The sequence below is a fragment of the Scyliorhinus torazame genome, chromosome 29 (assembly GCF_047496885.1).
Source record: "Scyliorhinus torazame isolate Kashiwa2021f chromosome 29, sScyTor2.1, whole genome shotgun sequence".
Lineage (NCBI taxonomy): Eukaryota > Metazoa > Chordata > Chondrichthyes > Carcharhiniformes > Scyliorhinidae > Scyliorhinus > Scyliorhinus torazame.
In genome coordinates, this window is record NC_092735.1 from 26,748,027 (window position 1) to 26,761,677 (window position 13,651).

The window sequence follows — 13,651 nt, forward strand, 5'->3', positions numbered from 1 at the left end:
TCCCCCAATTGAGATATGAATGACTGTTAATCTGAGGAAAATGACACAGCTGTGGATGGGCAAAGCCAGTGGTGGTTCTGCAACAATGCAGAGTATGCGGTGCACATAAACCTGGGCCGCCGGTGCCAGAGCATGCCAGTTTCTGTGCAGTAATGCAGGTAGAACATATTGTCTTTGTAATGTGGTTAGTACATTTACAGCGCCTCAAATCTGGCTATCTGAAAACTGTCTGTGTCTGAAAACAAGGCATTTTAAAAAAAAGTGGGCCAAGCAAGAATTTTAAACGAATGGGGGAAAAAAGCTTGCTGGCTTGTTTGGAGGGTCTTGACGCTGTGTCACGTCGAGTCCTTATCTGCCTTGTGTGCCTGACATTTTGAGTGGCTTAAGCGATCCCTGAACCCGCCCGACCCAGTTCGGGAAAAGTTCCAGAAGTTGCTGCATCGGGAGCGGCTTCACGCGCCTGCCGTTTCCCGTGCTCGGAGCGACCTTTGAACCGGGTATCATACTATTTGGTCTCCACCTGTCCCCTTTCACCGAATCAAGGGTTCCGATTTCTTTTCTCCCCCCCCCCCCCCCCCCAAAAAAAAAAACAGACAAGTTCTGAAGTCCAGTGTGGACTTCTGTCCCAAGGTTTTGAGACGCTCGCTGTATGTAGGTTATGCTCTGTCATCAACTGGAGTACATTATGCAACGATGCTGCAGCAAGCTTGTTGGGATGAGTTAAAAGCAAAGCTTAAATTATTTGGTGAGCCATTTTAATGCCATCCCAGTGGGTGCTTTGTATGTGTTTGTCCCCCATTTGGCAAAATGTGCTCGGGCATACTGTTCTGTTTTTCCTTTTGTCAGCGTGTGTTATAAGAACTAGGAGCAGGAGTAGGCCACCTGGCCCTTCGAGCCTTCTCCGCCATTCAATAAGATCATGGCTGATCTTTTGTGGACTCAGCTCCCCCTTTCCCACCCGAACACTTTATTTAATCTTCAAAAAACTATCTATCTTTATCTTAAAAACATTTAATGAAGGAGCCTCAACTTCTTCACTGGGCAAGGAATTCCATAGATTCACCACCCTTTGGGTGAAAAGGTTCCTCCTAAACTCAGTCCTAAATTATTTTGAGGATATGCCCCCTATTTCTGCTTTCACCTGCCAGTGGAAATAACCTGCCCGCATCTATCCTATCTATTCCCTTCGTAATTTTATATGTTTTTATAAGATTCCCCGCCCCCCGCATCCTTCTAAATTCCAACGAGTACAGTCCCAGTCTACTCGACCTCTCCTCAATCCAACCCCCTCAACTCTGGGATTAACCTGGTGAATCTCCTCTGCACACCCTCCAGTGCCAGTACGTCCTTTCTCAGGTAAGGAGACCAAAACTGAACACAATACTCCAGGTGCGGCCTCACTAACACCTTATACAGTTGCAGCATAACCTCCCTAGTCTTAAACTCCATCCCTCTGGCAATGAAGGACAAAACTCAATTCGCCGCCTTAATCATCTGTCGCACCTGTAAACCAACTTTTTGCAACTCATGCACTAGGACACCCAGGTCCCTCTGCACAGCTTTAATATTTTATCATTTAAATAATAATCCCTTTTGCTGTTACTCCTACCAAAATGCATATCCTCACATTTGTCAACCTTATGATGGGCAGTGACGACCAGCGGTACCCCCATGTAATCAATTACTTTGGAATCCACCATCAGAAAGATCCCATTATTTTGGAGGGCCTGCAGTTCACATCCCAAAATATTCAAAGATGTCTATTTTAGTTTAACTTCTATTCTGAGAAATGCGAGGGTAGGTTTTCAGGATCCAAAATATACCTTGATGCTGATTGGCTGGCAAACCAACTCTGGGCGAGGCGTTGCCATGGTGAAAGCAACACAGCCCCATTGGCTCCCCAAGCTCCCAGGTATCTTATGCAATGCATGCAACCGTGGCAATTGCAAATAAGCCACGTTGCGAGTTTGACTGATCATCTAAATTGTTTTATTCTTTCATGAGATGAAAGGGGCAGCACGGTAGCATTGTGGATAGCACCATTGCTTCACAGCTCCAGGGCCCCAGGTTCAATTCCGGCTTGGGTCACTGTCTGTGCGGAGTCTGCACATCCTCCCTGTGTGTGCGTGGGTTTCCTCCGGGTGCTCCGGCTTCCTCCCACAGTCCAAAGATGTGCAGGTTAGGTGGATTGGCCATGATAAATTGCCCTTAGTGTCCAAAATTGCCCTTAGTGTTGGGTGGGGTTACTGGGTTATGGGGATAGGGTGGAGGTGTTGACCTTGGGTAGGGTGCTCTTTCCAAGAGCCGGTGCTGACTCGATGGGCCGAATGGCCTTCTGCACTGTATGTTCTATGTTCAATGTTTTGGGGTTTGCAAGTGTGGGCTGTTTGAGAATGGTCTGTTCTATTACAGACAGCTGAAGAATTATACAGCATGTTCCTATCAGCCATTTGTTGTGATGCATGGTCTATGTACCTGGCCTTTTACCGACTGAAACACTTACATGACATTGCTCAATTGTGTGGTAGACAGAATATCTTTTTGGACTGACGGTAATGTCCTGCCAATGGAAAGTACCAGTTGCGCAGCCACTGCATAGTGGTGGCGGAGTGAAACAGCTTGCTTAACCTGTTCAAACAGTTGAGATACTTTTGCCTTTCCGGGGTAATCTGAGAGAGACCTTAACTTCTCAGGCCCGAAAGTGGTGGCGCTTGGTCCACTTGCAGGTTTGCATGATACACATTGAAGAATGGTCTGATCGGAATAGCCATTGTCCCAAGGGATAGCTTTGATGGTCTTGACTTCTGCTTCAAGCCTACAATCTGAGCAAATTGCTGGGTCCCTATTTATATGATGTGGAGATGCCGGCGTTGGACTGGGGTGAGCACAGTACGAAGTCTTACAACACCAGGTTAAAGTCCAACAGGTTTGTTTCGATGTCACTAGCTTTCGGAGCGCTGCTCCTTCCTCAGGTGAATGTACCTGAGGCGTCACCTGAGGAAGGAGCAGCGCTCCGAAAGCTAGTGACATCGAAACAAACCTGTTGGACTTTAACCTATTTATATGATTACCGATGAGGCCGATCTTCTTGACATAGAAGATCCAGACACCTAGACGTTCCAGACATAGAAGATTAGCACATCTAGACATAGGAACAGCTTCATCCCCACAGCTACTAGACTCCACAACGACTCTCCCTCGGACTGGTCAGTTCCCTGTACGAACACTATTCACGACGCCCTATGCTGATTTTGCGCATGTATTTGCTTTGTTTGGCCCCTTGTTCCGCGCTGTAACCAATCACTGTTTGTTGATGTACCATTTGTCAATTTACTCTGTCGATTATTCTTTTTTGTCTGCTATGTACTTACTGTGTACGTTCCCTCGGCCACAGAAAAATACTTCTCACTGTACTTCGGTACATGTGACAATAAATCAAATCAAATAGTCCGTAGAGCTATATATAGCCGAGCGGTATCATTTTCGCCCGTAGTAGAAATTGTTGAACTCGTTTGAAATTTGGCTTTCTTGCGTGTGCCCTGATGATGAGTGCAAGATGAAAAACTTCAACGTGCCTCTTTCCAGTGGTGTAAAAAATAAAATGCTTCTTTTATTATTATTGCCGCTTGCGCAGGCCGGAATCTTGATGTAAAGCATACACACTGTAACAGTGACAGTACTGAAAGGCCCTATGTAAATGCAGGTTTTTAATTAAAATGCAACCGCCGTCTGTAGAGCTTCCAATTAAAAGGACCGGCAATGTCTTTTTCTTTAAAACATAATAGATAAGTATGCAGCTTGCGAGAAACAAGCCGCTTGGCGGAGGTGGCAATGGCAATCGGCCGAAGGCGAAGAAGCTCCGCGGAGATTGGGATGATGAGGGGCCGTCACAGTTTGAAGAGGAGCTGGCGTATCTTGACGAAGTGGAGGCGGAAATGGCAATGGATGCCAAGGAAATGCAGGTCTCGCATGACGTGGTTCCAGTTGGTAGGTAGCAGACTGTTTTAGATGTGAATGATAACATTGCCTGATGTTGACTGATTGATAGGAGGTTGATTGCTGTGTTTAGTTAACAATTATTATCATTATATTGAACGGTAACCAGGCTGGTAGAGCTGGATGGACCTGTATTTTTTCACTTCTCTAACCTTTGCTGTGAACGTGGGAATGTTAATTTATTTGAAAATATTTTTCTTCTCACTTTCTACGGGTCTTGGAGGGGCAGATTCTTTGCCAGGTAGAGCCCCCTGAGCACTGACCCAGGTGACTATCCTTGTGGCATAACCTTCAGTGGTAAACATTCGCAAGTTATTTGTTCACGGGGTAATGGCAGGAGTGTCCTCTGACTTCTGCGCGTGTATTCTCTGGCACTGCATCGAGTTTTATCAGTACGATAGCTGGCGGAGCTAGGCACTGTCTCTGATTGTAACACTCTTACCCCTACCTTAGCTGAGATCAGGCACCTTGTCACAGAGAGGTATGGAGACGAGGGGTCTTCAACGGAAAGGGTTTCTGTTCTAAACCTGCGTCTGCTGCAGTTACCCTCTTGGTTCGGTGGTATTACGATTTTATCAGCAGATATATGGACTCAACTTGCATCTATGCGGTATAACTCAATAGTTCCTACATGCTGCTGGCAGGGGGCGTGGCGATGGATTGGGTAGATAGTGAGATCAGAAACACTAATCACGCTAATTGCTATATCCTGGCTGTTGGTGAATATTGCTGAGTATTGTTGCAGCTGAAAGTTATCAAGTGAGTGGTGACGGGGGGGGGGGGGTGGCACACTGGTTAGCACTGCTGCCTCACAATGCCAAGGAGTCGGATTCAGTTCTGGCCTTGGGTGACTGTGTGGAGTTTGTATTTTCTCCCCATGCCTGTGTGGGTTTCCTCCGGGTGCTTCGCTTTCCTCCCACAGTCCAAAGACGTGCAGTTTAGAAGGATTGGCCTTGACAAATTGCCCCCGAGTGTCCAAAGATTAGGTGAGGTCACAGGGATAGGTGGTAGAGTGGGCCTAGGTAGGGTGCTCTTTCAGAGGGTTGGTGCAGACTCGATGGGCGGATCGGTCTCCTGCACTGTAGGGATTCTATTCTGTGATCACAGTCGTGACTTGTTGTTGGACAGGCTTTGAGGGCTCAGGGAGTGTCTTGCCCCTGTAGGATGGCATTATTTGCTGGCCCAGAAAAACCTCTGGTTCATGAGGACCTCCTCGATGTTAATGGTGTAGAAACCGATTTGGCTTTCCCATTCTCCTGTGACCGTGAATGTGGTTGAGGGGAGGGTGGTGCTGTGTGAGAACAGGGTGAGGGTTAGCTGTCAAAGCAAAATACCGGAAACCTTAAACAAACAGAAAGCGCTGGAGAAACTCAAGGCAGCCTGGCAGCACCTGTGAAGAGAGAAACAGAGTCAACGTTTCGAGTCCGTATGTCTCTTCTTCAGAGCATCAGAGTCATACGGACTCGAAACGTTAACTCGCTTTCCCTCTCCGCAGGTGCTGGCAGACTGGCTGAGATCTTCCTGCATTTTTCCATTTTTGATTGAGGAATAGTTGTGATGGCTTCCATGGCCCATGGCTCATTAACACTAATTGTCAAGGCTCATGCCTGAAGAATGATTGCTTGGATGAAGAACCAAAAGCCTCTGATGCCTTTGGAACCTGAGTGCACAGTGGCCCCTAGAAAAACGGCAAAGAAAATTGAAAGAAGGGAATCTGTTCTGAGCCATGGACTGTTGACAGGTAAACTTCTGATTCCCAGGGATCTGTAATTAAATAGTAGGGGAAAAAAATAACGGGACAATTTCTCATTGACTGTGCCATGTACTCCTCGTTGTTATATTCACCGTGGCCATTTTGGTTTGTGCTGAAAGATCTTTTTCTACCCCCCCCCCTCTTTTAGGAAATCTGTTTTCTTCCAAGGTTATGAACAACAAATGGCAGCGCCCGCCAGCACCCAAAATCGACCCGAAAGCGGACGCCATCACCTTTCAGCAGGTGGAGCTGGAGCACTACGTGGGTAAGTGCTGAGACCAAGGGTTGGTGGACAGCAGAAAGCTCAGAGGGAAGCTTGAATTCAGCTCTCCCAGTTAGACTTTGTGACACAGTATCGAAGCTTCACCCAAAAGCTTTTGAGGCTGCGTGGTGAATTGAAAATCTCAAAACTGAGGTGGACGCGTTGTTCTAGCATAAAAAGGTGAAGAGAAAAGGCCGTTTGGCCCATAAAACTTAACCCTGTGGTATTTTGATTCAGCCAGTCGAGCATCCAACTTCAACTCGCCTCTTCAATTCCAGCACTTTTGTGGTGATTTACCAGGTTGTCCCTTTTTTTTCCTCAAAGTGTGAAGTTGCACTGTTGCTTCACAGCGCCAGGGTCCCAGGTTCGATTCTCGGCTTGGGTCACTGTCTGTGCGGAGTCTGCATGTTCTCCCTGTGCCTGCCTGGGTTTCCTCCGGGTGCTCAGGTTCCCTCCCACAAGTCCCGAAAGACGTGCTGTTAAGTAATTTGGACATTCTGAATTCTCACTTTGTGTACCTGAACAGGTGCCGGAATGTGGCGACTAGGGGATTTTCAGAGGACAGAGGATTGATTGAGGCGTACAAAATTGAGGCGCTTAGTTAGAGGGGTGTGGTTTTGCTCAGTTGACTGGACAGCTGGTTAGTGCTGTAGAGTCAGGTCAGCAGCCAGGTTCAATCACGGTACCAGCTGAGGTTATTCATGAAGATTATTCAAGCCTTCTCAACCTTGCCCCTCGCCTGAGGTGTGGGGTGATGCTCCGGTTAAATCACTACCTGTGAGCTCTCCCCTTCAAAGGGGAAAGCAGCCTATGGTCATCTGGGACTATGGCGACTTTACCAGTTAGAGGGTAGGTCTTGCCTTACAAATCTTATTGAATTCTTTGAGGAAGTGACCAAGCATGTGGATGAAGGTAAAGCAGTGGATGTAGTGTACATGGATTTTAGTAAGGCATTTGATAAAGTTCCCCATGGTAGGCTTATGCAGAAAGTAAGGAGGCATGGGATAGTGGGAAATTTGGCCAGTTGGATAACAAACTGGCTAACCGATAGAAGTCAGAGAGTGGTGGTGGATGGCAAATATTCAGCCTGGATCCCAGTTACCAGTGGCGTACCGCAGGGATCAGTTCTGGGTCCTCTGCTGTTTGTGATTTTCATTAATGACTTGGATGAGGGAGTTGAAGGGTGGGTCAGTAAATTTGCAGACGATACAAAGATTGGTGGAGTTGTGGATAGTAAGGAGGGCTGTTGTCGGCTGCAAAGAGACATAGATAGGATGCAGAGCTGGGCTGAGAAGTTGCAGATGGAGTTTAACCCTGAAAAGTGTGAGGTTGTCCATTTTGGAAGGACAAATATGAATGCGGAATACAGGGTTAACGGTAGAGTTCTTGGCAATGTGGAGGAGCAGAGAGATCTTGGGGTCTATGTTCATACATCTTTGAAAGTTGCCACTCAAGTGGATAGAGCTGTGAAGAAGGCCTATGGTGTGCTCGCGTTCATTAACATAGGGATTGAATTTAAGAGCCGTGAGGTGATGATGCAGCTGTACAAAACTTTGGTAAGGCCACATTTGGAGTACTGTGTACAGTTCTGGTCGCCTCATTTTAGGAAGGATGTGGAAGCTCTGGAAAAGGTGCAAAGAATATTTGCCAGGATGTTGCCTGGAATGGAGAGTAGGTCTTACGAGGAAAGGTTGAGGGTGCTAGGCCTTTTCTCATTAGAGCGGAGAAGGATGAGGGGCGACTTGATAGAGGTTTATAAGATGATCAGGGGAATAGATAGAGTAGACAGTCAGAGACTTTTTCCCCGGGTGGAACACACCATTACAAGGGGACATAAATTTAAGGTGAAAGGTGGAAGATATAGGAGGGATATCAGAGGTAGGGTCTTTACCCAGAGAGTAGTGGGGGCATGGAATGCACTGCCTGTGGAAGTAGTTGAGTCGGAAACATTAGGGACCTTCAAGCAGCTATTGGATAGGTACATGGATTACGGTAAAATGATATAGTGTAGATTTATTTGTTCTTAAGGGCAGCCCGGTAGCATTGTGGATAGCACAATTGCTTCACAGCTCCATGGTCCCAGGTTCGATTCCGGCTTGGGTCATTGTCTGTGCGGAGTCTGCACGTCCTCCCTGTGTCTGCGTGGGTTTCCTCCGGGTGCTCTGGTTTCCTCCCACAGTCCAAAGATGCGCGGGTCAGGTGAATTGGCCAATGATAAATTGCCCTTAATGTCCAAATTGCCCTTGGTGTTGGGTGGAGGTGTTGAGTTTGGGTATGGTGCTCTTTCCAAGAGCCGGTGCAGACTCAAAGGGCCGAATGGCCTCCTGCACTGTAAATTCAATGATAATCTATGATTAATTTAGGACAAAGGTTCGGCACAACATCGTGGGCCGAAGGGCCTGTTCTGTGCTGTATTTTCTATGTCTATGTTATTCAGGGAGCACTTGTTTCCCCCAGCAGAGAGAGAAGTTACCAGGGCCACAAATTTAATGTGATTGGTAGAAGGATGCGAGTGGATAATAAGGAAAAGCTTCTTCACCCAGAAGGTGGTAAATGTCTGGAGTGCGCAGCCCAGATTTGTGGTTGAGGCAAAAACCCTTAACTCATTTAAAAGGAACCTGGATGTTCACCTGAAAGGCTGTACGCTGGGGTTAGAATGGGCGGCTGGTTTTTATCAGCTGGCTCAGACACGATGGACTGAATAGCCATTTTCTGTGCTGTAACTTTTCTATGTTCTGCTCTTATTGATTTAGCTGGCCCATATCCTGGCTTCATCTCTTCAATTTAATGCCATAATAATTTAGTAAATTTCCTGTTCGTTATCATGTCGCTGTTGGTGGGATCTTGCTGTGCACCAATTGGCTGCTGTGTTTCCTACGTGGCAGCTCTGACCTGCAGAATGATTTGGGGGGGGCATCCTGTGGTTGCGAAAGGTGTCACAGAAAGGCAAGCATTTCTTTCATCCCGGTCATTGTCAAAAGCTTTATAAACATGGAAATAAGCTATATCATAGGATCTGTTTTATTTGCAATGTTGTGAAGGAAGTGGAGGTTTGCCGAGCAAAAGGCTCACCTCCTAAATCCTTGTCGGTCCATACTACTTAAGTTCCTGCTCAAATCTTTTTGGTATGCTTTGGGTCTGGCTCAGATTTGGTCCCCATTTTAAAAAAAAAAGCATTGTATTTCTGGTACTGCTGAATCTCATCATTACTGTGGGCAGCGCTATGAAAATTTCCTCAATAGTCTCCTTCATCATAGGCCATCTGGCTCGGGAATGTGCCAGTCATCTGTACTTTTAAGGCAGCAACCACCTACTCAGTGACGTCAAAACATATGCTTCTTGTTTCTTGATAATTAATCAGTGAACCATTACTTTCCTGCCTGGGGAGCATTAATTCTGCTATTTCCCCTTCAGTAGTTTCAATTGTGCCAATATTATCTTTCATTAAGAATTATCTTCCTCTCTTAGCTAATCTTTCACCAGACAATCATGGGGCAATGCTGCACAGACAGTGGCTTTTCGGCCCATCCCTTCTGCTGAATACTGGAAAGGGAAGGGTTTATTTTCTCTGCTTGAAGTCCTTTTGCCAGGCTCCTCTTGTGTGCCTTTCCTTGAACCTGTTAGAATTTTCTTATATATCGTCTAAAGGTGACTCTTCCACTCTTTCTCCACTATGCTTTTGTTCCTTAACTACTTTTCTTCAGAACATAAGACATTTTAAAAAAGCATTTATTTAGTGCCTTTCCCGACCATTCTAATTCCAATTCTCTCTCCGCACCTAGTGGTGCATTAAGGCAGACTTTGTCTGTTTCCCTAGCCAGTTATTCCTGGAACAGGTCGCTAGTTTGTCGCCAGAGGCATATATAACTTGAGGGGCGCCACTCCACATCAAGCGTGGCTGACCAGGAGTCTCTCCTGCTCTTACCGCCAGCCATTGGCATGTTTGGAAGGATTTTGCAGGTTGACACTCGATCTGTTTTGGCCGCGTTTTGAACCCACCTTCCTTGGCCATCAAGTCCTGGGGTGGGACTCGAACTTGGAGCTTCTGGCTTAGGGGCAGGGACGCTACCCGCTGTGAGCACCATAAGACCTCCTCTTTCACGAACACAGGACATCCCAAAGTGCTCTATAGCCAATGAGTGTGCTTGATGTTGGAAACCTGGCAGCCAATTTGTGTGCAGCGTGCTCCCCCAAAACAGCAAATGATTTAAGTACCTGTTGTTTTTAATAATTGCAGTTTTCTGTTTTTCTTGAAGGGTCCTACGTTGCTGGAATGCCTGGGAATAAACAGGGACCGGTTCCTGTTACCCGAATGTTTGGAATTACAATGGAAGGGAATAGCGTCTGCTGCCACGTGCATGGATTCATGCCCTACTTCTACGTTAAGGCACCACCTGGTGAGACTTTGTGAACCCTTACTGGAGATGATAGACTTTTATGAGGATCCACTTTTTATAAAGTGGATTCTCATTCCACTTTAGTTGCCAAGTTTCAGTATTGGCTACCTCCCCCTCCGATATAACATGGAAGTATAACATTTGCTCTATTTTGGCCCCACTTTGAACCCGAACTTCAAAATTGTGCCAGAATAACTCTGAATTTTACAAATAAGGCATTCCTTTTCCATCCGTGGGTGGATGGTAGGGAAGGCAGTACGGGGATGGCACGGAAGGCAGTACAATGTTTCTCCTGCAGAATGTTTGAGGTGTGGGACGCCACCAGTGTCCCTGCTGATTTCATCTGTGGGAAGTGCACCCATGTCCAGCTCCTCAGAAACCGCTTTAGGGAGCTGGAGCTGGATGAACTTCGGATCATTTGGGAGGCAGAGGTGGTTATAGATAGAAGCTTCAGGGATGTAGTTACTCCGAAGAATGAAGATAGATGGGTGACGGTGCGAGGGGCTGTGAGGAAGCAGTTAGTACAGGGATCCCCTGTGGTCATTCCCCTTAGTAACAAGTATACCGCTTTGGATACTGTTGGGGGGTGAGGGGGGGTGGGGGGAGGGGGGGAGACTTACCAGGGGTAAGCCATGGGGTACAGGTCTCTGGCACAGAGTCTGTCCCTGTTGCTCAGAAGGGATGGGCGGAGAGGAGTAGAGCATTAGTCATTGGAGACTCCATAGTTAGGGGGATAGATAGGAGATTCTGTGGGAACGAGAGAGACTCGCGGTTGGTGTGTTGCCTCCCAGGTGGCAGGGTGCGTGATGTCTCGGATCGTGTTTTTGGGATCCTTAAGGGGGAGGGGGAGCAGCCCCAAGTCGTGGTCCACATAGGTACCAACGACATAGGTAGGAAAAGGGATAGGGAAATAAGGCAGGAATTCAGGGAGCTAGGGTGGAAACTTAGATCTAGGACAAACCGAGTTATTATCTCTGGGTTGTTACCCGTGCCACGTGCTAGCGAGACAAGGAATAGGGAGAAAGAGGAGTTGAACACGTGGCTACAGGGATGGTGCAGGAGTGAGAGTATCAGGTTTCTGGATAATTGGGGCTCATTCTGGTGTCGGTGGGGACCTCTACAAACAGGATGGTCTACACCTGGACCAGAGGGGTACCAATATCCTGGGGGGGAAATTTGGTAATGCTCTTTGGGAGGGTTTAAACTAGTTCAGCAGCAGATTGGGAACCTGAATTGTAGCTCCAGTATACAGGAGGTTGAGAGTAGTGAGGTCATGAGTAAGGTTTCAAAGTTTCAGGAGTGTACTGGCAGGCAGGAAGGTGGTTTAAAGTGTGACTTCTTCAATGCCAGGAGCATCTGGAATAAGGTGGGTGAACTTGCGGCATGGATTGGTACCTGAGACTTCGATGTTGTGGCCATTTCGGAAACATGGATAGAGCAGGGACAGGAATGGTTGTTGCAAGTGCCGGGGTTTAGATATTTCAGTAAGTTCAGGGAAGGTGGTAAAAGAGGGGGAGGGGTGGCATTGTTAGTCAAGGACAGTATTACGGTGGCAGAAAGGACGTTTGATGAGGACCCGTCTACTGAGGTAGTATGGGCTGAGGTTAGAAACAGGAAAGGAGAGATCACCCTGTTAGGGGTTTTCTATAGGCCTCCGAAAAGTTCCAGAGATGTAGAGGAAAGGATTGCAAAGTTGATTCTGGATAGGAGCAAAAGCAACAGGGTAGTTGTTATGGGGGACTTTAACTTTCCAAATATTGACTGGAAACGCTATAGTTCGAGTACTTTAGATGGGTCCATTTTTGTCCAATATGTGCAGGAGGGTTTCCTGACACAGTATGTAGATAGGCCAACGAGAGGCGAGGCCATATTGGATTTGGTACTGGGTAATGAACCTGGACAGGTGTTAGATTTGGAGGTAGATGAGCACTTTGGTGATAGTGACCACAATTCGATTACGTTTACTTTAGTGATGGAAAGGGATAGGTATATAGCGCAGGGCAAGAGTTATTATCTAGGGGAAAGGCAATTATGATGCGATGAGGCAAGACTTAGGTTGCATCAGATGGAGAGGAAAACTGCAAGGGATGGGCACAATGGAAATGTGGAGCTTGTTCAAGGAACAGCTACTGCGTGCCCTTGATAAGTATGTACCTGTCAGGCAGGGAGGAAGTGGTCGAACGAGGAAACAGTGGTTTACTAAAGCAGTCAAAACACTTGTCAAGAGGAAGAAGGAGGTTTATGTAAAGATGAGACATGAAGGTTCAGTTAGGGCGCTCAAGAGTTACAAATTAGCTAGGAAGGACCTAAAGAGAGAGCTAAGAGGAGCCAGGAGGGGACATGAGAAGTCTTTGGCAGGTAGGATCAAGGATAACCCTAAAGCTTTCTATAGAAATGTCAGGAATAAAAGAATGACTAGGGTAAGAGTAGGGCCAGTCAAGGACAGTAGTGGGAAGTTGTGCGTGGAGTCCGAGGAGATAGGAGACGTGTTAAATGAATATTTGTCATCAGTATTCACACAGGAAAAAGACAATGTTGACGAGGAGAATACGGAGATACAGGCTACTAGACTAGACGGGCTTGAGGTTCATAAGGAGGAGGTGTTAGCAATTCTTGAAAGTGTGAAAATAGATAAGTCCCCTGGGCTGGATGGGATTTATCCTAGGATTCTCTGGGAAGCTAGGGAGAAGATTGCTGTGCCTTTTGGCTTTGATCTTTAAGTCATCTTTGTCTACAGGAATAGTGCCAGAAGACTGGAGGATAGCAAATGGTCTCCCATTGTTCAAGAAGGGGAGTAGAGACAACCCCGGTAACTATAGACCAGTGAGCCTTACTTATGTTGTGGGCAAAGTCTTGGAAAGGTTTATAAGAGATAGGATGTATAATCATCTGGAAAGGAATAATTTGATTCGAGTTAGTCAACACGGTTTTGTGAAGGGTAGGTCGTGCCTCACAAACCTTATTGAGTTCTTTGAGAAGGTGACCAAACAGGTGGATGAGGGTAAAGCAGTTGATGTGGTGTATATGGATTTCAGTAAAGCGTTTGATAAGGTTCCCCACGGTAGGCTACTGCAGAAAACACAGAGGCATGGGATTCAGGGTGCTTTAGCAGTTTGGATCAGAAATTGGCTAGCTGGAAGAAGACAAAGGGTGATGGTTGATGGGAAATGTTCAGACTGGAGTCCAGTTACTAGTGGTGTACCACAAGGATCTGTTTTGGGGCCACTGCTGTTTGTCATTTTT

General features: G+C 46.7%; 1 protein-coding gene across 2 annotated transcripts in view; it reads left to right on the top strand.

Moving 5' to 3' along the window:
* LOC140403966 (DNA polymerase delta catalytic subunit-like) overlaps positions 1-13,651 on the top strand; it is a 306,416-nt gene that overhangs the window by 118,313 nt on the left and 174,452 nt on the right. For both annotated transcript variants that reach the window (XM_072492263.1, XM_072492264.1), the window contains exons 11-13: positions 3,786-3,987; positions 5,898-6,014; positions 10,268-10,408. In XM_072492263.1, coding sequence (XP_072348364.1) covers positions 3,786-3,987; positions 5,898-6,014; positions 10,268-10,408 — 460 coding nt within the window. The remainder of the gene's footprint in view (positions 1-3,785; positions 3,988-5,897; positions 6,015-10,267; positions 10,409-13,651) is intronic.